This window comes from Alexandromys fortis, unplaced genomic scaffold (assembly GCF_014885135.2).
Source record: "Alexandromys fortis isolate MF-2015 unplaced genomic scaffold, M_Fortis_MF-2015_v1.1 scaffold_26, whole genome shotgun sequence".
NCBI lineage: Eukaryota > Metazoa > Chordata > Mammalia > Rodentia > Cricetidae > Alexandromys > Alexandromys fortis.
The window spans coordinates 1,013,101-1,036,843 of record NW_026067894.1 but is presented as its reverse complement, the minus strand read 5'-3'; the positions used below and the strand labels follow the sequence as shown (position 1 = coordinate 1,036,843).

Sequence of the window (23,743 nt, the reverse complement as noted above, 5' to 3'; positions counted from 1 at the left end):
GCCCCACATGGCCAATAGGAATGCCCCCCAACCTGCTCCACCAGCAGCCTGCCCCCAGCTCAGTAAATGACGCCACTGTCCCCCAGCTGTTGAAGCCATACCTCTGGGCATGTCTGAGTCTCACCTTTCCACACCCACATATCTGGCCAACAAGTCCCGCCCACACAGCCAGTGTTCACTGTCAGCTCCCTGCTGTCCCCACAAAAGCCCCTCGCACATCATAGCTTTGTACTCTTCTAGCATGTTCTGCAGTCACTTGTTTTGCTTGACTGCCCTCGTGTTGATTTCTAGAAGTCCTCAGTGGACAGGGCAGTTCCAGCTCCTAGAGCTCTCCTTGGCTCTCCATGAGTTCACAGGGACAAGTGGCCGATGCTGCAGCTCCAGGACTATTCTGGCCCCAACTTTCCCTGGCTTATCCCAGGCCTCTGACACACACCCTCTACCTCTGTGACTCCTGTTCAGAGATCATTGACCCCAGGACCAGGGGACACTTTAGCTGTGTCTCTCACTCTGGAACAGTGTGGTAAATGCTGTAGACAAGTCTCTCATCTGTCCCACCTGTGCAGGGATGCATGCAGGTCATACTTCCGGGCTCTTGGGCTGGGCCCTACGATCTCTTTGGCTTTCCAAAGGCCTGCTGTGCATCATCACTGCCATGGCACCTGTGTGGCCATACCTGGTCACGGGAGTCTAAGTGCGTCTGTCCTGTCCTGACATTTCTCCCAGAGGATCAGACTCTGTCTGAAGGGCTTCAGATGAGTGTTCTTATGCACTACTAACAAGCAAGTATTGCTGCTACTGGTCATTTTACAGGTCAGAAGAAGTGGTCCAAGCCCAGTGAGATGGCTCAGGGGGAAAAGCCACTTCACATGGGTACTGTAGCACAAACATGACCCCCCCCCCCATGCATACACAAGATGCACATTAATAAATGTGATGTTTTTAAGAAAAGAAAAAGAGACCCAGGGAGGTTAACTGATAAATCCGCTGTCACACAGCCTAGAAGAGAAGGAGGCAAGCTTGACTCTTCATGAGTAAGGCTTAATTAACTATTATGGTGTGCACCTGGGGCTGTGTGTTTGGGGATAACTTCCCCTCTGTCTAGTCTCTTTCTGCTTATCCGTTTTCCATTCATCTGCTTTGTTTCAGGTCTGTTCCACCTGTGTCTCCCAGGATGCCCCTCTGCCTGCCCACCTGCCTGTCTGTCTTTTTATCTATTCTGTTTCCCAAAATATTGGTTTTCTGTTTATCTGTTCTGTCTGGGTACTGTCCCACCTGTATCTCCCAGCTTCCCACGCTGCCTGCCTGCCTGCCTATCTGTATGTCTGTCTGTCCACCTGACTGTTTTACAGTATGGTTGTTCTATCTAGGGGCTCTGCCTCTGTTGTCTGCCTGCCTGCGCGTCTCCCAGTCTTTTTTCTCTCTATTTGTTATATCTAGGGGCTGTCGGTCCCACCTGTGTCTCCCAGCGCCTCCTTCCCCATCCCCCGTTTGCCTGCGTGTCTACATGCCTATCTCTCAGCCTGTCCGTTCTGTCCATCTGTTGTGTCTAAAGACTGCGTCCTCTACCTTTCCCACCTCTCTCCGCCCCCTCATCCCCGCTCCCCATCCCCCCCCTACACCCGCCTCCACCCACGCTGTTCCCAACATCCGGACCTCAGGCGCGCTCCCGGCCAAGGCCAGACTGGGAACTACAAGTCCCGGCAGCCTGCGCGGCTGTGGTGGACGTGGGCGCCGTAGGGGGGCGGGGCTTGACGGCCGCAGGCTGACTGCGGTACAGTTCGAGCCTTCGTCGCGTCGTGCAGGTGCTGCCCAGCTCGGCCCTTCTGCAACCCGCCGTAGCGGGCGCCCCCGACAGTGCCCCGGGGCCTCGCACGCCGAGCCCAGGCCGCGGGCCGTAGCGGCCGGCGATGAGCGCGAGGAGCCGAAATGAGCGCAGGTGAGCGGTGGCCCGGCCCTCCATTCGGGTCTCGTCCCCAGGCCCCCAGAGAGCCAGATTGAGGATGCCGCTGCGCACACCCTGGGCCAGAGGGTCTTTAGGACCTGGGGGCCTGCCCTCCCCACCCCCTTTGAATGCATTTGACCCTGAGTGACAGGTCCAGGTGAGGGACGCGATGCACCGCCCTGGGGCCTCTGAGCAGTCACTCGTGTGTGCTGCATGAACAGCGTTAGGGAAGCAAGCTTTCTGCAGGGCCTGGATGGCAGACCTAAGGCACAGAGGCGTTCCTGACCCCTCAACCTCAGGCTCCCAGAGAAAGCTTGTCAGTGGCCAGGTCCAAGGACCACACCCTGCATGGTCCCCACGCCAGGCTGAGTGAGAAGACTGGAACCAAAATCCCACCTGACGCAGTTAAGGCTTCCAGACCCCCGCTACCCGCTAGGTGCTAGCTAGCGTGCCCAGCCCCCAGTGTCTCTTTCCCAGTTACTGGCCCAGTGCACAGCCCCCCATCCTACAGGGAGGGAGGAAGAAGAAGGGGGGGGTGGCGAGCGGGCAGCGTGTGATAAGAACGCCTGCCCATCATGCACCAGTGTCTGCATCTGAGCAAAGTCTCTCTAGATTCCTGACGCTAGCCAAAGACCTCCCAGGTGCACACCCTTCCAGCCTGATGGAGGCTAGGAGCTCCTAGCCATGGGGGAGCCACCAGAAGTAGATGCTGGTGCCCTGGGTCACTGGCAGATTCGCAGCAGGAAGCTGAGTCTTCCGCAGGAAATAAGAGGTTCCCAGATGGCTTTGACTCTGGCCCCTCTGCCCTACAGTGTGGGTGTGGGTGGGTGCTGGTGTGACTTTGTATATGCTGTCTGTCTGTCTGTCTGTCTGTCTGTCGGTCTCTCTTGGGCTGCCTAAACTTGGGCTTTGTGGTTTGGTGCTGGGTATCAAACCCAGGCTTGTGCTCTACTCTTGAACTAAATTGCAATCTTTGGGTCTTATTTTATTTTTTTATCCTTCAGAGATTTATTTTTAAAAATTTTAATACTGTGGGGGAGGAGTGGTTACAGAAGGTTGTGAGCAGACTATACTCTTAACTGCTGAGCCACCTCTCCAGCCCCTTTTTTGAGATTGGGGTCTCACGTAGCTCAGACTGGCCTTGGAGGTGAAACGTAGTCAAGGGTGACCTTGAACTCCTGATCCTTCTGCCTCCACCTGTCTTCTGTGCTGGGATTACAATCATGGGCTACTAAATGTAGCTCTTGTTTTAAATATTTTATAAATTTTACTATTATTCTGTGTATATGTTCACCCACATGTGCTACAGTCCTTGTGCCCGGCTAGGGGACTTTTCCGCCATGGATTCCAGGCCGTCAGGCTGCCTTTACCTGCTGAACCTTCGCCACCACTGCCCCTCCCCCATTTTAAATGAGACTCCTAATCTATGCTTTTCCTGCCGCAGCTGGCAGTGAGGGTGAATTAAAGGCCCTGTTCGTTACAGCCAGTCATTCCTGCGTCCTCACTTGAGGCCATGTGATTCCAAGCCTGAATCTCAACAGCTCTGTTCCTCGGTTTCCCCATCTTTGAGGGGAGCATTTCAACAGTCCCTCCCCCAGAGGGCTGAGGTGAACTGCGATGTTGCCACTGCTGCCAGGAGGCCCTCAGGCTGCCTTGGCTGATGAGGCAGCCGCAGAAGGACAGTTTAGAGAACACACAGCCTGCGCAAGCCAGCTTGAGGCTGCCTGACTGGTGCGCTCTGGTACACCTTACAGGTGAGCTGTGTCTGAGCCTGGCCAAGTGCTTTGAAGCTGTCCTGTGTTCCTGCCAGACAGTGCACTGGGCGTGGCCCTTTCGGGCACTCTGGGGCTTTCCTCAGATGTGACTTCCTCCTTTGGCAAGTTGCTTTCCCTCCTTCCCGAGCATCCTTGTGAAATGGTGTGTGTGTGTGTGTGTGTGTGTGTGTGTGTGTGTGTGTGTGTGATAGACACTAGAAAGGAACCTTCCAGATTAGATCCTGGGAACCAGTGGTAAGGGCTCTCTCTAAGGAAGAGGCTGGTGTGGGGGCAGGAGGGGGGCGCTAGGGGACTGACCCATCTCCCTGCTCTGTAGTGCGTGCGTGGGCGGAGCCCATCCACCCATTCATTCTCTCAGTCTCTTTGAGTGCTGGCTGCAGACGCAGCAGTGTCTGCATAGTCCAGAAACCAGTGAGGGAGGGTGATCGTGGGGACGGAGGAAGACAGGCCCATTTCTTCTCCTGACAAGCCCTTGGCAGAGGGCATGTGGGAGGCCCTGCACTTCCATTTGTGAACCGCATCAGAGGCCGGCCATCCCCCAGCACTTGGTGGGTGGATCCGGGTCAGATGATCCACTCAGTGTTGGCTCTGTGACTTCTTTATCAGTCTGAGCCCCATGCAGCTGGTGCTCCAAGGGCCTCAAGTCTCAGGAAGGAGCTGACATTCCCGGGCCAGGTTTCTAGCTTGGTGCTGGGGGTCAGAGGAGACCACACCCTGGTGGGAAGCTTCCCGCCTACACCAGCCTCACTCCTCGCTCTCCCTCTGTGGCCAGCTGCACAGTGTGTCTCTGTACACACTATCACTTAGAAACTGGAAATGGAAGCCCAGAGAGGCTGGGGCATCTGCTTTGTGAGTCACAGCTTGGCAGAGTGCAGCTGATAATAGAGACGGTAAATATGGCTTTTGGGCAGCGTGCCTCCATACACCTGTTTCCCGGCCGCCGCATAGAGATGAAAGTTGTGCCTGTTTGATGGTGTGTGGGGGAATAAGCAGGTGATTGTACCCTTGATAGGCCCCGTAGCCACTGTGGCCGAGGACCTGAGAGCCTCCTGCTGACCCTCCTGTCCTGAGTTCAGGTCCTCTCCGTGAGAGCCAGGCTGCTCCTTGGGGCCAAGGGACAGAAATGATGTTCTTCTTGGCTGGCTCCACCCTTATGCCAGGGTCTGTCTGTCTGTCCCAGAGGTCAGTCCCTTGCTGGAGCACACCGCCTCGTCATCCACTGGTTTTCTGTGGAAGGTGGGAGAGGGCCCACTGGCAAGCCTCTGGTGTAGCCGTTTTCTGGGTCCTCGGTTTAAAGTGGACTTAGGTGGCACGGCACACATTGGTTCCTGTCTGTTCCTAGTTGGTGTTAAAGCCCAGGACTCAGGCCTCCTGACCCAACCGGCCTTTGTGCCCTGTCCCCATTCCTACGGTCCTGAGTGGGTATCCATCCAGGAGGATCAAGACCAGCTCCGGCACACGGGAAATGAACTCTTCCTTCAGCCCTGGTTGCCTCACCAAGATCTTTGTATGAGACCAATACATCCATTGTTTAAGTATAAAAACAATTCCACTCTGAAGCCAGCCTGCCTGGGCATGCCTCCTGGCGCTCCCAGGTTCTTGCTGTGTGATCTTGGGTGAGTTACTTCACCTCTCCCTTTCCTTTAAAATGGAGAAAGGAGGCCGGGAAGATGGCTCAGTAGGTAAATGCTTGCTCTGTAGGCTTGAGGCTCAGAGTTCAGATCCCCGCACCACCATAAAACCTGGACACAGTGGCACACAGCTGGAGGTGCCCTTTGGCCAGCCGGCCTAGACTAATTGAAGAGCTCTAGGTTCATCTCAGGGAGAGACCCTGTCTGACCCAGCCTGATGAGTCAGAATTTTTTGTATTGTTTGGTTTGGTTTGGGTTTTTTTTTTTTTTTTTTTTGAGACAGGATTTCTCTATGCAGCATTGGAGTTTGCCCTGGAACTCACTCTGTAAGCCTGCCTGCCTGGCCTTGAACTACTCACAGAGATCCTCCTGCCTCTGCCTCCCTAGTGCTGGGATTAAAGGCGTGCACCACCACCGCCCAGCCAGGTCAGGATTCTTTAAAGGTCTGGGAGAAACTGCAGAAGCCTCAGCCTACAGGGACCAAGCTGCCAGGAGACTATGGATGCTGTGGCTATAGCTGTTAGGAGAGGAAAAGGTGGACTGGTTTGAGTAGAAACATCTAGAAAGACTCCTGCCTTGCTAGGACCACAGCCCCGTAGGTAGGGAGGTAGACGGGAAGGAGCCTTCACCCCAGCAGCCTGGTGCCAGTCCCTGTGTCTGACACAATCAGTGTGGACTTGATTCTATAGGGGCTCTGGACTCTAGGCCTGAGCTGGGCATGGGAATGAGTGAGAACCCAGTCCCTGCCCACAGGTGGCAGTGCGAAAGGGATTGTGGGTGAGATGTCATGCCCGACCGAGCAGTAGCAGGACACAGGCGTGCAGGGTAACAAGTGCCTCTCTCCAGCTCTGACTGAACACTCTTAAGAACCAACGGGCCAGCTGGGCGGTGGTGGCGCACGCCTTTAATCCCAGCACTCGGGAGGCAGAGGCAGGCGGATCTCTGTGAGTTCTAGGCCAGCCTGGTCTACAAGAGCTAGTTCCAGGACAGGCTCCAAAACTACAGAGAAACCCTGTCTCGAAAAAACAAAAACAATGCACCATTCGGTTCACAGGGTATAGAGGTACAAAGTGACCAGAAGGAAGGATGGAAGTCTTGGGGGTGTGGCCTGGTGCTGGAGTGGCTCACCTAGCCCTGGGAGGGCCAGGTTCCATAGCCAGCACTGAAAACCAGGAAAAGCAAAGAGCCCTCACTTTTGTTACTTTTCTCCTTCCCGTCCACAGACAGCAGCCCGCTCGTGGGCAGCACGCCCCCCAGCTATGGGACCCTGATGACAGGGACATCAATCGATCCCCTCAGCTCCTCAGTTTCATCCGTGGTAGGTAGCGGTGGTGGAGGACGGGTACTCCAGTCTCCTGCCGGTGTCCTGTTCTGTTCTACCCCCGCCTGCCCCCTGCTTCATCGGCCCTGTCACCCCCATCCACAGAGGCTCAGCGGCTACTGTGGCAGTCCATGGAGGGCCATCGGCTATCACGCCGCCATCTGGATGCTGGCCGGGATCCCTTGGCTGGTATTCCGCTGGAAGCCCTTGTGGGGCGTGCGCCTGCGCCTGAGGCCGTGCAGCCTGGCCCACGCCGAAACACTCGTTATAGAAATAAGAGACAAAGAGGTGAGCGGGACCAAGAGAGGGTAACGTGATGCTGGGGTGCTCGGTCCTTGGAGCTGGGGGGCGGGGGGGGGAAGCAAGCCTTCATCTTCCTGTTTGCACCTCTGCACCCCATGTGGGCAGTGGACAGAGGCAACCCTGGTGTAGTTCACTGGGTTCCCTTATGATCCTGTAGCTTTTTTTTTTCCCTTTAGAAAATAACTTTGATAATTTCCATAATCAACCCCACAAAAACAAGACCTTACCTAGAGCTGGAGAAGGCTCTAAATGGGAGCCTTAGTCAGGGTTTCTCCTGCTGTGAAAATCACCATGACCCACAAGCAAGGAGGACAAGGTTTATCTCCCTTCCTCTCCACATCACAGTCCACTATCAAAGGAAGCCAGGTCAGAGACTCAGGGAAGGAACCTGGAGCCCAAGCCCTGGAGGAACCCTGCTTGCTGGCTTGCTCAGCTCAGTCTGCTCTCTAATACCATCAAGGACCACAGGCCCAGGGAGGCCCCTTCCCCCATTGGGCTGGGCCCTCTCATGCAGTCACCAAGCCAGTCTCATGGGGGCATTTTTCCCAGCGGAGGTGCCCCCACCTCAAATGACTCTAGCTCACGTCAACTCAACAGAAAACTAACTGGAATAGTGAATAAGGGCAATTCCTGCTCAAGCACGAGGACCTGAGTTCAAATCTCTAGCCCTCGTGTAAAAAGCTGGGTATGGGGGCCCAAGTGATTTTTACCTTCGTGTCAGGGGTGAGGGAGCAAAGACAGCAAGATCTCTGGGGCTTGCTGACCTCCAGGGTCCAGGAGTGACCCTGTCTCAAGGAAGTGAGACAGAAAGCAGCAGGGCAAGGTACCTGATCGCCTACTCTGGTGTCTGAGCACACGGGTGCACTGCCACGCACGTGTATCTACGCCGCGCTCGGATGCAGAAAGACCATTGGCTGTGATGTGCTGTCTGTCTAAATGGAGAGCCCTGTGTCTTTGGCCTTCCACAAGGACTGCCTCGAAAGGGTCGGGGTGGGCTTTCTCGAGGCTGAAGTCACATCTCTGTGTTCCAGGGTAGCTCCAGGCAGCTCTTCACAGTCCAGGTGCAGACCGAGGCTGTTGGCGAGGGCAGGTGAGAATGCAGGGGTCCCATCCCTTCCTGGGGAGGGGAGGCTTGGGCAACCCTTGGAGCCGCAGAGTAACTCCCAACCCTCCCCAGCCTGGAGCTGCCCCGACAGGCCCAGGCAGAAGATGGCCGAAGTCAGACAGCTGTGGGAGTGGTACCCGAGGACACATGGGAGGACACCACCCAGCTCCACGGGCAGAAAGAGGCAGTAAGTGGCCAGCTGGGCTTGGCCTGGCCTTGCCCTTCTCTGGGCATCTGGGTCACACTGTGTGGGAGGACTGGGCTGAGGGTTCTCTGTGTCCCTCTGGCTCTCTGTGGTCCCAAAGGTCTGGGATGCTATCAGACTCCCAAGTTCTCTCTCCCGTGATGCTGTGCCTGTACCCTCCCCACCTGCCTGTGGCTGCTCCTTGATGCTGGGCCGCCTCCCACTGGCCTCTCCTCTCCCACCCAGAAACAGGTACTGCGCTATTACCTTCTCCAAGGCCAACGTTACGTCTGGATAGAGACCCAGCAAGCCTTCTGCCAAGTCAGGTAGAAGTCCCAGGGCATAATGGGGCTGGTCTAGCCCAGGCTTCTCTTGTCTGCCATGAAACCTTGGGCGGTTCACTAAGCCCGTCTCAGCTGGGAACTGCTTCCTGTAAATGGGGGGGGGGGGGTATGTGTCATCTCATAGGGTCACTTTGGAGGGTCCACACCCCAGGCTCTGACTCCCATGGTGTGCTGAGGTTGAACCCTTAGAAGCGAGCTCCAGATAAGGGTGAGGGAGGCACTGATCTAGAAGGTGACCCCGGAAGTGATCCCTGGGGAAGTGACAGTGGAGGGTACCAGACCTTGTTACCACCAGGAACACCAGGGATACCCTTGAGCAGTGTGGAGCACGCACCTCAGGGGTGACGGACACGACCCTTCAGCTCCCAGCTAGGAAGGGTGTGAACTGCTCCTGGGGAGGTGGAGTCAGCCACACTTGGGTCTTTTTGCCCCATACATCCTGTGCTCACATAGCCAGGACAATCCTTGGGTAAACTCAGGTGTTTGCAGGGGAAAACAGGCTCGACCAGCCTCTTTTGTAAGGTAGTGACAGGAACAGAACTCACTGGCATGTTCAGCATTACCGTCTCAGCCACCCACAGCCCGAGGAGGTGGCTGTGTCTACTGTCCCCGCTTTGCAGATGAGGAAACGGCACAGAAAGATTAAGTGACTTGCCTGAGGGTATCCTTGAGTCAATAATGGTTTTGTCACTGACCATAGAATGCCCATCCCCATTGCTAGTCTTCCTCAGGGAAGTAGTTTGTGGCCCAGTCACAGGACTTCAAGGGTAAGCTGAGCTCTCCTCAGGGTTTAGGGTGACTGACAGGCCCTGACAGCCCTGGAGCCCCAACTTCTCAGCCTACAAAGGACGACGTCCAGAGCTCAGGCCCTGTCACCCACACAGTGTCCCCTCCCCATCCTTACCAGCCTACTGGATCGTGGCCGCACCTGTGATGACATTCACCATTCCCGCTCCGGCCTCAGCCTCCAGGACCAAGCGGTGAGGTGTGTGCTGCCCTGGCCCTAGGGGCCCCACCTGTTCCCCTTTCCCACACTGCTGGACCTTCTCGGGACCTTGGCTTCCTCTGTGGAAAGTGGGGTCGTCGACACCCTGGGACAGCTTGGTGGCTTCTCTTCTTACAGAAAGACTATTTACGGCCCCAATGTGATCGGTATTCCCGTCAAGTCCTACCTGCAGCTGCTGGTGGATGAGGTAAAGGGCCTGGGGTCCAGTTTGTCCTTATCCAAGAAGGGGTCCGTGACAGGCAGTCCCAGACTCTCGTCTGCTCAGCCTGAGAGTTGAGGCTGGGGAGGGTCGATGCAGAGTAAGGCCTGCAGAGGGCCAGAGCTGAGCCACAGAGTTGAGCACAGACTCAGGCCAGGAGGCCAGCGTTAGAGCTGGTCCTGCCCCAGGACCCAGTTCCAGTCTGTCATCTTGCTTTCTGTCAGCCCTGTGAATAAGGATAAAGACTATACAGTATGTCCTCCCAGAAGGAACCCCGGCCTCTGTAACACCCGGTTTTGGTGTTACACCCTCGGTACAGTTCGCGCGCAGCTGTACCGAATGCGAGTCCGGGCAAGGGCCTGGAGATTGAACACAAGAGACAGAGACCAGGGTCATTCGATAGGAGATCAAGCGAATGCCGTTTATTCAGACTTGGGGAAGCCCTTTTCTACCTAACTGCAGCACAAAGATCTCACCACCCAGGGAGGTGGGAAATAAACACACAGGAAACTTAGTTAACAAATAACAAACTGTCCCCGCCAATGCACCCCAGGAATAAGGGAGACCAGGCGCCCACAGGCCTCAGGACAGGACTGGGCACAGACATGGTCACACATAGCCGAAAGGACCACCTCTACTTGGAAGTCATGTCCTAGCCTTCTACAAGCTGCAGCCTGATGCTCATGCGCTGTGTGGTTTTAGGCCACTGACTGAACCCTCAGTGTCTGTCTCTGCTTCCAGTGGTGGCTCCACTTTGTGGATTGTCCTCACCCTTATGTGGCACTTAGAAAGCCTAGCAGGGGTCTGACATGTCTGGGGACAAATGCCCGTGTCCTCCTCGCTGCAGCTTGGGGCATGTCATAGGAACTGGGAGTGGGGCTCAGCAGGGGACTGGCTTAACCAGCCACCCGGCTATCTGTGGGCTTCCCAGGGATGCAGTGTTTGTGTCTCTCTGCCCTCCTTCAGGCACTGAACCCCTACTACGGATTCCAAGCCTTCAGCATCGCGCTCTGGCTGGCCGACCACTACTACTGGTATGCCCTCTGCATCTTCCTCATCTCGGCCATCTCCATCTGCCTGGCTCTGTACAAGACCAGAAAGGTGAGAGGGAGCGGCCCGGCAGGACCGAGCAGGGTATCCCCAAGGGGCTGCCATGCACTTGACTCTGCCCATCCCTCTGTCCTACAGCAAAGTGTGACTCTGAGGGACATGGTCAGGCTGTCTGTGCGGGTGCAGGTGTGCCGGCCTGGAGGAGGTGAGGAGCAGGCAGGAAGGAGGCTGGGCCTAGGGGGCAGCAGGGCAGCTGACCCTTACTGAACCCCGTCTCCCCACAGAGGAGGAGTGGGTGGACTCCAGCGAGCTGGTGCCCGGAGACTGCCTGGTGCTGCCCCAGGAAGGCGGCGTGATGCCATGCGATGCCGCTCTGGTGGCTGGCGAGTGTGTGGTCAACGAGAGCTCCTTGACTGGTGAGTCCAGCTTCCCCAGGCCCAGAGCCCTTCCCTCCCATCCAGCCCTCCACGTCTCACCAGCCTTAGATGAATATTTCTTTTTCTTTCAAGTTAACAGTCCTGGCTTCAGCACTTCCTAACCATATGCCTTTAAACACTCAGTGCCTCAGTTTCCCTACCTGACAAACGTGGTTGTCAGTCACTTTGGGATAGGGTGTGCATAAACTCTCTGTGTCAGCATCTGCTGACTCTAAACCTGCAGGAGAGTGTGGCAGGTCCCTGCTTGTGCCCCGCGTCCCTTCCGCACGCTCATACCACCACCGCAGTACTTTTAGCTGTGTACACGGGCTCGTGATCCTGTTTAGTTGTTTTTTTTTTTTTTTTTCATTTTTCAAGACAGGCTTTCTCGATAGCTTTGGAGCCTGTCCTGAACTAGCTCTTGTAGACAAGGTTGGCCTCGAACTCACAGAGATCCGCCTGCCTCTGCCTCCTGAGTGCTGGGATTAAAGGCGTGCACCACCACCACCCGGTGATCCTGTTCAGTTCTATTCCATGTATCCTGGGTGGTGTTCACATGTGTGTAGCCCTCCGCACGCTGCCTAGGAAGAATGGTACAAGTGGATGGTGACTGATCTTCCCTGAGATGCCGACCAGTGCAGATGGCACTGCCAAGAGCAGCCTTACCTGTGCTTCTCTCGGTATCTATGAGATTCATGCAAGAGCCTGTCACAGGGGTTCACACTGTGATCCCAGCACTCAAGAGGTAGAGGCAGGAGGATGACTAGGTCCAGACCAGCCTGAGTTAAAAGTATGAGAGTGGATGGTTGTTTCCGAGAAAAGCTCTGGCCTAAGGTTGCCTGTCGTTCCTGTTTATGTTGATGGTATATGGTGCCAACTGTTGAGTCCAGGACCTTACTTTTCCCTGTATCTTAATCTTAGTTACTTTTGGTTTTTGGTTTTGTTTCGTTATAGTTTTGTTTTGTTTTGGCTTAGTTTTTGCTTTTTGAGATGGGGTTTCTTTGTGTGGCATTGGCTGCCCTAGAACTCTCTCTGTAGACCAGGCTGGCCTCGAACTTAGAGATCTACCTGCCTCCTGAGTGTTGGGATTTAGGGCTTCTGCTCCTTCACCTTACTCTTTTAGCTATGTCTCTAGCATTGTGACAAAACACCATGACCAAGCCAATAGAGCCTTGCTGAAGGAAGAAGTGTGCGATTGAGCGTATGGTTCCAGAGGGTCGGAGACTATCAGAGGCTGTGGAGATGGAACAGAGGCATGGCGGCAGGAACACGAGTACTTTTTGTTTTGTTTTTGCAAAGATTTATTTATTATGTGTACAGTGTTCTGCCTGCATGCATGCACACCAGAAGAGGGCACCAGATCTCATTACAGATGGGGGGGGAGAAATAGAGAACGCGTGCACTGGCAATGGCTGGAGGCTTCTGAAGCCTCAAAGCCTCCTCCAACAAGGCCACACCCCTAAACAAGAGCCAATGGAGGCCATTCTCATTCAAAACACCACCACAGGTTCAGCTGTAGTCTACCCCTGAGCTACACTCCCTCTCCTTTATTATACTTAGTTTTTAAGTCAGAGCGTCACCAACTTGCCCAGGCTGGCTTTGAATTCACTCTATATAGTCCCAGCAGGCTTAAAACTTGTAATCCTCTGAAAAGCTAGTATTACAGGACTGCACCCCCAGGTCCAGCTTTGGGCTTTCTCTGTATAATAAACTAATGAAAGCAAACACAGTTGTAATTCCAGCACTCGGGGTACAGAAGCAGGGTCACCCCAAGTTAGAGTCCAGCCAGAGCTACACAGTGAGACTCCATCTCAAAACAGTGACAACACCTACAAAATCCTCAACAAACAAAAAAAGCAAAAGGTGCCACGCCCTTAATCCCAGCACTCTGGAGGCAGAGGCAGGGGGATCTCTGTGAGTTCGAGCCCAGCCTGGTCTACAAGAGCTAGTTCTAGGACAGCTCGGGCTACACAGAGAAACCCTGTCTCAAAATAAAACAGAGCAGAAGGACCAGGCATGGTGGCACACACCAGTGACCCCAGCACTTGGGAAGCTGAAGTAGAGGAGATCAGGAGTTTAAAGTCATTGACTACATAGTAAGTTTGAGGCTAGCCTGGGTACATGAGAACCTGTATTTTTAAAAAAAAGTCTGACCCTCCATGGACTATCCCACACCTACCTCATCTTAGGGACACAGTGAGCCTGGGCTGCTCCTGAGTTCCCCTAGAAATATGCCTGCTGTAGATACCAATAATCCTGTCCTCACAGGAGTTCAACAATGGAGTCTCCTTTGCCAGGCAGCCTGCTTGTAGAGGTGACAGACACCCCCATGCAAATATCCTTAGTAGTTATATGTGAACTGGGTGTGACGGTGCTTACCTTTAATGCCAGCGCTGAGGAAGCAGAGGCAGGTGGATCTGAGTTCGAGGCCAGCCTGGTCTATGTGGGGAGACCTTGTCTCAAATCAAAACAACATAAAAAAGTAAGCTGTGACCAGCTGTGGTGGCTCACCCAGTAATTCCCAGGACTCATAAAAGCTGAGTCAGGAAGATCACAAGTTTGAGGCCAGCCTCATTATAATAGCAAGATCTCTCTAAAATCCCCAAAAATATGTGGTAAACTAACTCCACACAGTCTTCCCAAACCCTGCCCCCCAACATGCTGGCACTGGCTGGCCCAGCTCTCCAAAGCAGGCTCCTGATAACTGACTGTCTTCCCTCGGGATCGCCTCATGCCTCACAGTCCCAAGTCCTCCTGTCTGGCCTGCTTCCCTCTTGTTCCCCACCCAGTTACAGAGTTAAGTGTGGCTTCTGAGGAGTTGCAGGCAGCTCTTCCCGCTGTCGGCTTCAGTGGGAGGGAGGGCCCCTAATGGACCTCACACCATGTCCCCCCCAGGGGAAAGCATCCCAGTGCTGAAGACAGCCCTGCCAGAGGGGCCCAAGCCCTACTGCCCAGAGACCCATCGGCGGCACACACTCTTCTGTGGGACCCTCATTCTGCAGGCCCGGGCCTACCTGGGACCCCGTGTCCTAGCAGTGGTGACCCGGACAGGTACATATCTGGAGGTGGGGAGGAATGCTGAGCCGAGCACACAGAGGAGCAGTGACACAGGACAGGACAGGACCTGGAGCCCTGGGCCCCACCACCACCTCTGCCACTGTGATTCTGACTAGCCCACCCAGCCGGGCCTCTTGTCCCATCTTTGTCTTTAATTCTTAATTTTACATGTGTGGGTGTTTTGCTGTATGTTTGTCTGTACATATGCATGCCTGGTGCCTGCAGAGGCCAGAAGAGGGCATTGGACCCCCTGGAACTGAAGTTACAGATGGTTGTGAGCTGCCATGTGGGTGCTAGGAAATGAACTTGGGTCCTTTGGAAGATCAGCGAGTGCTCTTAACCACTGAGACATCTCTCCAGCCCTCAGTCCTTAACAGAAGTTGGGACAGACTATAAGCAAGCTTTGCAGTGTCTGTAGGAGACAGCAGGGGTCCTCCTATGGGAGGGGAAGGGACTTGGTTCTCTCAGCACTGCTGGAATGAAACCACCCCCTTGAGAGGCTGTCCACTAATGCCACTTTTAAAATCCCTATGGGGGGACCCAGCACTGGAATGGCAGAGGCAGGTAGATCTCTGTGAGTTTGAGGCCAACTGATCCGCTGAGCAATTTCCAGGCCAGCAGGGGCTAAATGGTGAAACCCTGCCTAAAATAAACTCCTGTGGAGGCTGCGCACTTAAAATCCCGGCCAGTGGGGAGGTGGAGGCTAAAGAATCACAAGTTGGGGTCTACCCTGCGTAATTTAGTGAGACCCTCAGTCAGAATAAAAGTAAAAAGAGGGCTGCAGGAAAATAAAAAGGTACACAGAGCACTGGCCTCGTGGATGAGGGTTCAATTCCCAGAACCACAGGAAGAAGATAATAATTAAACAAAAAACTGTGGGGGCTGGGCAAGCCTTGTGAGTTGTCATCTGTGACCCCAATCCAGATGATGGCTGGCCCTGTGACTGTCATCACCCACCATGCTGGTGGTGTGAGAGGGGTGGGAGGAGCTTGCCCTGACTCCTCTCCCTCCCTTGACTTTCTGCCCCCAGGATTCTGCACAGCCAAAGGAGGCCTGGTGAGCTCCATCCTCCACCCGAGGCCCATCAGCTTCAAGTTCTACAAACACAGCATGAAGTTTGTGGCCGCACTCTCTGTCCTGGGTGAGTGTGGGCTGCATACCTCACTCTGCTGACAGCCTCAGCCTGGGACTGGAATTCCGCTTACCCCTTGCTGTCTCCCCAGCTCTGCTTGGTACGGTCTACAGCATCTTCATACTCTACCGCAACCGGGTAAGCCAGGGGCCGGGTGGAGCTGTCCGCATGCAGGGCCCAGCCAGCCGGGCTCTGTGTTCACAGTGCCTCCTGCCAGGTGCCCATGAAGGAGATCGTGATCCGCGCTCTGGACTTGGTCACGGTGGTGGTACCACCTGCCCTGCCAGCCGCCATGACCGTGTGCACACTCTATGCCCAGAGTCGGCTGCGCACACAGGGCATCTTCTGCATCCACCCGCTGCGCATCAACTTGGGGGGCAAGCTGCGGCTTGTGTGCTTTGACAAGGTGGGGGCCTGGCTGGCAAGACCTGGGGAACTGGGCACTCCAGCAGACAGCCTGCTGAACCTAGACCTGATTCACACATGGGAGCATTTAGGGACCTCCCTCCACAACCATCTCATTCCATCTCATGCCTGGCAGATCAAATGCCTGAAATCATAATTTTTTAATTGTTTAAGAACCATTTTGGCCCTGCTGTGCTGTGCAAGTACACAGCCCTGGAGGTCAGTGGGGACCAGCACAGAGGCACTGTTGTGTGTGTTGTGTCCTCAGCAAGTGAGTCCACCGGCAGCACGCGGTGCGCAGTGGGTATCAGGGGATCCCAGAGCCACCTTGATGGGGCATGACCATTTTCTCCCTCTGAGCACTCCCGTGGTGAGGGCGGGCAGATAGGATGGGAGGAACAAGCGCATGGACACTGAGCAGTGGTGATCACAGGAAAGGACCGGGGGCAGCGGGTGTTGACCCACCAAGGGCCATGACCTGAGGGGAGGGACAATGGTCAGGCTCCATAGGGGTATAGAGCAGGGGCATAGGGTCTGGTTCCTGTGGGACTCGCCCGGCCAAGGTGTGGGGACCAGCTCAGCAAGCTCTGACTCACCCGAGCACTCGGCACTGTCCCCCTGCAGACAGGCACCCTCACGGAGGACGGCTTGGACGTAATGGGGGTGGTGCCCCTAAAGGGACAGATGTTGCTACCACTGGTCCCAGAGCCCCGCCACCTGCCCCTGGGGCCCCTTCTCCGAGCACTAGCCACCTGCCATGCCCTCAGCCAGCTACGTGACACCCCAGTGGGCGACCCTATGGATCTCAAGATGGTGGAGTCTACAGGCTGGGTGAGGAGGCCAAGCAGGCCAGGCTCCTGCCGCAGGGTAGTTGGACCTGAGGAATGCTATCTCGAACTCCCTAGTGGTCTCTGTCACACCTGTGCGGGCCTGGGAGAACCTTGTGTGCTTGCTATGTCCCGGCAGCCCACTGCGTCCACCTTTTCTCGTTCACTACGCCCTAGCATAAACTTGAAACCTGCTTCACGGAGATTTTACTAACTCCCAAGATCTCCCAGCAGCTTACCGGTGGGACAGCCAGAGTGTGGAGTGGAGCCTGCACAGCTCCAAAGGCCATGTTAACTTTTCCACCTCCAGTCATGAAGTACACCCTCAGTCTAGTCCTGCTGCCCCGCCCCTCGTCAAGGCCCTGGTTCCCAACCTCTTGTTTGCTCCCTAACCAGGTCCTGGAGGAGGGTCCGGCTGCAGGCTCAGCACCTGGGACCCAGGTCCTGGCAGTAATGAGACCCCCACCCAGGGGACCCCAGCAACAAGGAACGGTAAGCTGCAGGGTGAGGTGAGTTAGGCTTGGGGCCTCAGGAGTGAGCCCTACAGCCAGCCCCTCAGCTCTTCCCCCACCCACAGGAAGAGCCGCTGGAGCCGATCAGCGTCCTCTGCCGCTTCCCCTTCTCATCTGCCCTGCAGCGTATGGATGTGGTAGTGGCCTGGCCAGGGGCCACCCAGCCTGAGGCCTATGTCAAAGGCTCCCCAGAGCTTGTGGCCAGCCTCTGCAGCCCTGAGACAGGTGAAACGGGGCAGGCCCAGCATCCACTGTGGGGGTGGGTTCCAGCCTCTGATGGCCCCCCTGTGCCCTGATAACACTCCCTATCCCCACAGTACCCAGCGACTTTACCCAGGTGCTGCAGAGCTACACAGCTGCTGGCTACCGAGTTGTGGCCCTGGCTGGCAAGCCACTGCCCATTGCACCCAGCCTTGAGGCTGCTCAGCAGCTGACAAGGTGAACCCATCCCTGGGCTGTGTGGAGGGAGGTGCTAAGCCCAGACAAGTGCCCCATCCAGACACTGGGGGCATTGATTCCTGCCTGACCTCTGACCCAGGGCTGCTAACTCTGTAGGGACACTGTGGAGCAGGAGCTAAGCCTGCTGGGGCTGCTGGTCATGCGGAATCTGCTGAAGCCACAGACAACCCCAGTTATACAGACTCTGAGGAAGACAGGCATCCGTACCATTATGGTGACAGGTATTATGGCCTAGGGAACCTGTCCTGGGCAAAAAGGAGGTTTCCCAGCGTCCCCTGCTGCAGCATCTTTTCATAGTATCCATCACATGTCACTGTCACCCATGTTTGACAGATGAGGACAAATGAGTTCCTAAAAGCCAGGTGGGGTGTCAGCCTGGGTTATAGCCCAGCCTGTCACCTGTTAGGAGGTCACCACTCCGGGTGTCAGGCTAGAAGGCTGTGACAACCTCTCAAAGCAAGTAGGATTCCCATTGGAGTAACAGGGTCTTGGCTGGCGGTCTGTCTGTCTCACACACCCTAGTCATGCAGTAGCTCCTCTGACTGACACTGAAGGACACAGGTCTGAGGACATGGCCAGATTGCCCAGCCCAGCCATGATGGTCGACAGGTCCACCCGTAAGGATCAGGATGACAAGGCCCCTGGACAGTTTGACTCTGACTGTGCCTCATACTCCTAGGGGACAACCTGCAGACAGCAGTCACTGTGGCCCGAGGCTGTGGCATGGTGGGCACCCAGGAGCACCTGGTTATCATCCATGCCACCCACCCTGAGCAGGGCAAGCCTGCCTCCCTTGAGTTCCTGCCACCCGAGTTCTCTACAGTCATGAACGGGGCTAAGGTGAGGCAGACTACCAACCCTGGCTGCACCGTACCCAGCGAGCCCATTCCATGTCACCTGACTGGGCCCAGCTTTCTGAGGAAGGAAAGCCTTACTGAGTTTCCTGTTCCCTAGGACCCTGTCCAGGCCACAGGCTATCCCGTGGAGCTGGAACCCCAATCTCGTCACTTGGCCCTCAGTGGGCCCACTTTTGCTGTCCTTCAGAAGCACTTCCCCAAGCTGCTGCCCAAGGTAGAACTGCCCAGGGAGGGGCTCTGTGCTGCCCGCCTCTGCATGCCAGGCAATTCTTCAGTCCTTCCCTCTCGCACCCCAGGTCCTGGTGCAGGCCACTGTCTTTGCACGCATGGCCCCGGAGCAGAAGACAGAGCTCGTGTGTGAGCTGCAGAAGCTTCAGTGAGTACCGTGTGGTGGTGCGCTAAAGGGCCAGCGGGCGTGAGCGCGTCCATCTGTCTATCCTGGTCCCCTCCTCGGGCATTAGCAACCCTTCACCTTCCCGAAGCACCCAGGAGCCAGGCATGCTGGCATTTGCTGTAATCCCAGCACTTGGAAAGCAGAGGCAGGAGGATTGCTACTAGTTCAAGGCCAGTGTGGAATATGTAGGGAGATTGTCTGAAACAAGTAAAAATACCAGGGCTGATGTAGTTTAGTGAGTTCCAGGCCAGCCAGGGTACCCTGCAAGGCCCTGTCTCAATAATAAACAAGTAAATAGCACCTAGGTTGGGCTAGAAGTGTGGTAGAGTGCCCACCTGGCATTTAAGAGACACTGGGGTCTATCCCAAGCATGGTAAAAAACAGAGGTACCCAAGCAGGCTCCTCTGTCATGCCAAAAATAATTCCGTCTATTTACCAAACACCAGTTGGTTACTAGGCTGGACTCCCCGGGGCGTGGAGTAGTTCCACCGGCTCAATCTGCTCACCTCTTTGTCAGGTACTGTGTGGGCATGTGCGGGGATGGAGCCAATGACTGTGGGGCCCTGAAGGCAGCTGACGTGGGCATCTCGTTATCCCAAGCAGAGGCTTCAGTGGTCTCTCCCTTCACCTCCAGCATGGCCAGTATCGAGTGTGTGCCCACTGTCATCAGGTAAGGCAGGCAGGGCTGTGGATGAAGGTGAGGCGGGGCCTGCTAGCAGCCTGAGCCTCCATGTCTGTCTTTGCCTCCTAGGGAGGGTCGCTGTTCTCTGGACACTTCGTTCAGCGTCTTCAAGTACATGGCCCTGTACAGCCTGACCCAGTTCATCTCAGTCCTGATTCTCTACACAGTGAGCAAGCGTCAGCAGAGCCCCAGACCCCAGGCCTGCACTCCACCCGTGTCAGGGAGAAGTCAGGGTGGTGTGGCTGTCTTTGCCTGCCATGGCCTTGGCAGTGTAGCCCATGCAGTTGAAAACCACTGGACGAGGGTCCCTGAAAGTGGAACCACTGGTGTATGCTAGTAGCCGTCTCTAAGCCCTGAAGCTCCCAGTCTGCAGGGGAGAATAAGGCAGAGCCCAGGCAGGAGTGACACAGAGCCAAAACCCGCCCCTCCCCTCAGAACATGCCCTGTATGCTCCCGCTGACTACAGAGGTGCAATGGGCCAGATCCAGGTCACCTCAGTTTCTCTGGAGCAGAGACAGTGTGGCCCCACAGGGCAGCCCCTCTGCTCCACCAGGCTGGGGTTTTGCTGTATGGAAAAATTCCACAGAACTTTAGACCCCAATGTCTTAAAGGGGCAGGATTGTCAGACTGGGCCATAGATCGTTGGGAGCATCTTGGCCTGAGGTCCACCAGTGTCAGCTAAGGATGCAGATCAGACGGTGGGCAAGAAGGACGGGACACCCTGGGGCTCATCCTCAGCGTCTCTGCCCTTTTGCCTGCCACAGGTCAACACCAACCTGGGAGACCTACAGTTCTTGGCCATCGACCTTGTCATCACCACCACGATTGCTGTGCTCATGAGCCGCACAGGCCCTGCCCTGACATTAGTGCGAGCACGGCCACCGGGGGCGCTGCTGAGCGTGCCTGTCCTTGGCAGTTTGCTGTTGCAGGTGGCCTTGGTGGCTGGCATCCAGCTAGGGGGCTACTTTTTGGTCGTAACCCAGCCTTGGTAAGGAGCAGAATCCCTTGCAGCAGCACGGCCCCTGCCTCTCACACCCCTCCCGCTTAACCTAACCCCACCACCCTGGTCCCTAGGTTCGTGCCTCTGAACAGAACGGTGCCCGCACCCGAAAACCTGCCCAACTACGAGAACACAGTGGTTTTCTCTTTATCTAGCTTCCAGTACCTCATCCTGGCTGCAGCCATGTCAAAGGGGGCACCCTTCCGCCAGCCGCTCTACACCAACGGTGCTGCCGCGTGGTGGGGTGGGGGCGTTGGGTTGAGGGGTGGCAGCTGGAATGCAGAAGGGACCCTGAGTAGAGTGTGCATTTGTGTGTGATTGTGTGCGTGCGTGTGCATGCGTCCCAGGACGCAGCGCCATTGCTGACAGACTCCCCCACCCCCAGTGCCCTTCCTGGTGGCCCTGGCGCTCTTGGGCTCTGTCCTGGTGGGCCTCATCCTGGTCCCCGGCCTCCTGCAGGGGCCACTAGGACTGAGGAACATTGCGGACAGCTCCTTCAAGTTGCTGCTGCTGGGCCTGGTCGCCTTCAACTTTGTGGGAGCCTTCATGCTGGAGGTAGGGCACACACGGATAGATGCTAGAGAGGGATGTGGAGGACCCAGGTCCGGCTGTCCCTCCACACCATTCCCTTGCCCTCGGCAGAGCGTGCTGGACCAGTGCCTCCCGGCCTGCCTGCGGTGGTTGCGGCCTAAACAGGCCTCCAAGAAGCAGTTCAAGCGGCTAGAACGGGAACTTGCTGAACAACCCTGGCCCACACTGCCCATCAGCTCTGTGAGGTAGTGAAGGCCTGGAGGGCATGCTGGATACTGGATCCCCCTGCCCCTGAGCTGAAACTGGACCCATCATCACCTCCCACAGCTCCCAAGTTGGCTGTTTTCACATTCCTGCCCAGACACTGCCTGGGGAAGTGTTCATTGTTGCCCCCACTTTAGACCATGCTGTGTAGAGATAGCAGTCACCAACTCCAGCTAGAGGCTGCTGTCAGTGTAGCAAATAAAGTGATTTTCCTGCCTTGGCTACGCTGGTCTTCGATCTGGGCACTGTGGTATGTCCCACTGTCCAAGTCCCACCAAGTCCCATGCTCACCGTTCTGGTCACACTGGACACCTGAGTGTCCGTCTCATCTGACAGTTTCATCTGACAGTCTGCTTCCCAGGATAAGTGGGATACATGCTGCATACAGACAGCTTAGCCTCTTATTCGTGCCATCTTGTGCCCCACTATTGCAGGGTCCAACCCCATTTTATAGATGGTGATGGATAAACTGAGGCTTGAGGTCACAGTAGTGGTCACAACTGGGCCTGACTTCAGGTTCACTATTTCTTACCCTCCTCCCCCTGCAGAAGAGAGGAGAGCCACACGCTTGCCTTAAGTTGGGGCCTGTCTTCTCTGCCTGCCACTCCCACATCCTCCGATGTGTTTGTGATCTGGTTCCTTAGATAAAGCCAGGCTCTAAGCCCAGGTCTCCCAGCCAGAACCACAAGCCCTGTCCCCTGGGAAGGGCGGATGCATCTGACCTCACCCCACCAGTGGGCTGCTGGCCAGGCTCCTCTGCTCTGGAGATGCAAGTTGGCTTGACTCATGGGCAGGAAGACAGGAAAGAAGGGCTGGTTCCTCTTCCTAAGCCTCCTCCAGCCTTGTTACTGGGAACCTGGTGCCATCCTCAGGCCACACACAGCTCATGGAGTGTTGGGTCAGGCAGCAGCGAAAAGGTTGTCAGGCATATACTGGCACCTGGATGTGGCTGGACGGAGGGCTGTGAAAGCGGACAGAGCCAGTGTCTTGGTGTTCTGTGGCTGTGAAGAGACACCATGACCATGGCAAATCGGGGCTGGCTTACAGGTTCAGAGATGTAGTCTATTAGTGTGGCCCGAAGCAGGCAGGCAGACACGGTGCTGGAGAAGGAGCTGAGAGTTCGGTATCTGGATTGACGGCAGGCAGCAGGAAGAACGCCTCTGGGCCTGGTTTGAGCTTCGGAAACCTCAAAGCCCATGCTCAGTGACTCCAACAAGGTCACACCTCCTTATACTGCCACTCCCTTTGGGCCTATGGGGACCATTTTCATTCGAACCACTGCAGTCAGGATGGCAAGGTTGGATAGTTTACTGACGCTCCATGGATCTACTGGGCAGGCAAATGCCAGGCCTAAGGGCCAAGCAGAGGAAGGGTGAAGTCAGCCTCACCTGCATCCTCAGGGCCAGGGGAAGAGAGGAGCAGCCACAGATCCTAGCCAGAACTTTGGAGTAGCTTGTCTGTGGGGCCTCTGTTTCCCCTTTTGTCAAGTCTAGCGGCAGCATTTCTGCCAGAGGGGTTCCCTTCCTACCCAAGTGGGATTAAGCCTGACAGTAAGGGACAGCTGGCCAACCACAGGGTTCACCGGTTTGTGGGTGACAAAAGTCCCTGCTACCCTGCAATAGACACACAGAGCAAGGCAATGCAGTTCATTCAGACCAGATTAGACCAGGTACAAGAAATACACAGCACAGACTTAGTCCCGTGGGAGCTGAACTTGAACTCCCAAGATAAGAATTAGTGCCAGAAAAATGTCTCAGTGATTGGGATCCCCGGCTCTCTTCCAGATAGGACCTAGGTTCAATTCCCAGCACCCATATGGTGGCTCACCACTGTCTGTAACTCCAGTTCCAGCGAATCTGGCGTCCTCACAGACATACATGCAGATAAAACACCAGTGGACATAAAATTTTAAAAAATCTTCAAAAATCAGTGTTGGAAATGGGACACTAAAAGCAGAGACTAAGGGAAGAATGTTGGGGCTCCCCTGAACTGAGGTCAACTCCTGGGGTCAAATCAGCGTTGAGGAGCTGTGAATATGATCTGCTCTAAGGTCATCGCTGCCAGGAGGAAAGGAAGGAGATGGAAGGACGAAGAGAAGAAAGAAAGGAAAGAGAGAGGGCAGGAAGCAAGTCAGATTTTGTTTCCAGCCCAGTGACCTCTGGACTCCGGGTGGAGGGACTGGGATCCCTCTGTTAATTGGGGTGACCAGCCGGCTGGCTCATCTCGTACCAGGCCCAAGCCCAGGCCCAGAATCAGCGGCTTTGGGGAGGGGCTGGAGCCTCGAGGGTGCGGCGTGGCGGCGGCGCTCTCTAGGACCCAGAGACTCCGGGCTAGGGGCGGGCGT

General features: G+C 55.7%; 1 protein-coding gene across 5 annotated transcripts; it reads left to right on the top strand.

The window, feature by feature from the left end:
- Positions 1-1,743: 1,743 nt before the first annotated feature.
- Positions 1,744-21,623, top strand: Atp13a2 (ATPase cation transporting 13A2). 5 transcript variants are annotated; one of them, XM_050154153.1, is made up of 29 exons: positions 1,744-1,939; positions 6,575-6,669; positions 6,778-6,960; positions 8,007-8,065; positions 8,153-8,267; positions 8,511-8,590; positions 9,516-9,593; positions 9,732-9,801; positions 10,780-10,914; positions 11,002-11,068; positions 11,148-11,279; positions 14,175-14,330; positions 15,367-15,477; positions 15,560-15,606; positions 15,686-15,874; positions 16,498-16,704; positions 17,097-17,192; positions 17,278-17,437; positions 17,530-17,650; positions 17,768-17,892; positions 18,351-18,511; positions 18,626-18,742; positions 18,825-18,904; positions 19,440-19,592; positions 19,674-19,770; positions 20,369-20,592; positions 20,679-20,830; positions 21,064-21,159; positions 21,247-21,623. In XM_050154153.1, exons 1-29 carry the CDS (start codon positions 1,930-1,932, stop codon positions 21,294-21,296), a joined length of 3,366 nt encoding a protein of 1,121 aa, XP_050010110.1. In that variant the 5' UTR covers positions 1,744-1,929; the 3' UTR covers positions 21,297-21,623. The 5 variants fall into 5 exon arrangements, with proteins under 5 accessions (XP_050010110.1, XP_050010101.1, XP_050010109.1 ...); XM_050154144.1 differs by having other exon boundaries at positions 1,745-1,939; positions 20,990-21,159; XM_050154152.1 differs by lacking the exon at positions 14,175-14,330 and having other exon boundaries at positions 1,745-1,939; positions 20,990-21,159.
- The last annotated feature ends 2,120 nt before the right edge of the window (positions 21,624-23,743 follow it).

Excerpts from the sequence above, each read along its gene's own strand:
- Atp13a2 (XM_050154144.1), top strand. Across the intron at positions 17,893-18,350 it reads CCGTACCATTATGGTGACAG|GGGACAACCTGCAGACAGCA; the intron begins GTATTATGGCCT and ends TCATACTCCTAG. Across the intron at positions 18,512-18,625 it reads CAGTCATGAACGGGGCTAAG|GACCCTGTCCAGGCCACAGG; the intron begins GTGAGGCAGACT and ends CCTGTTCCCTAG.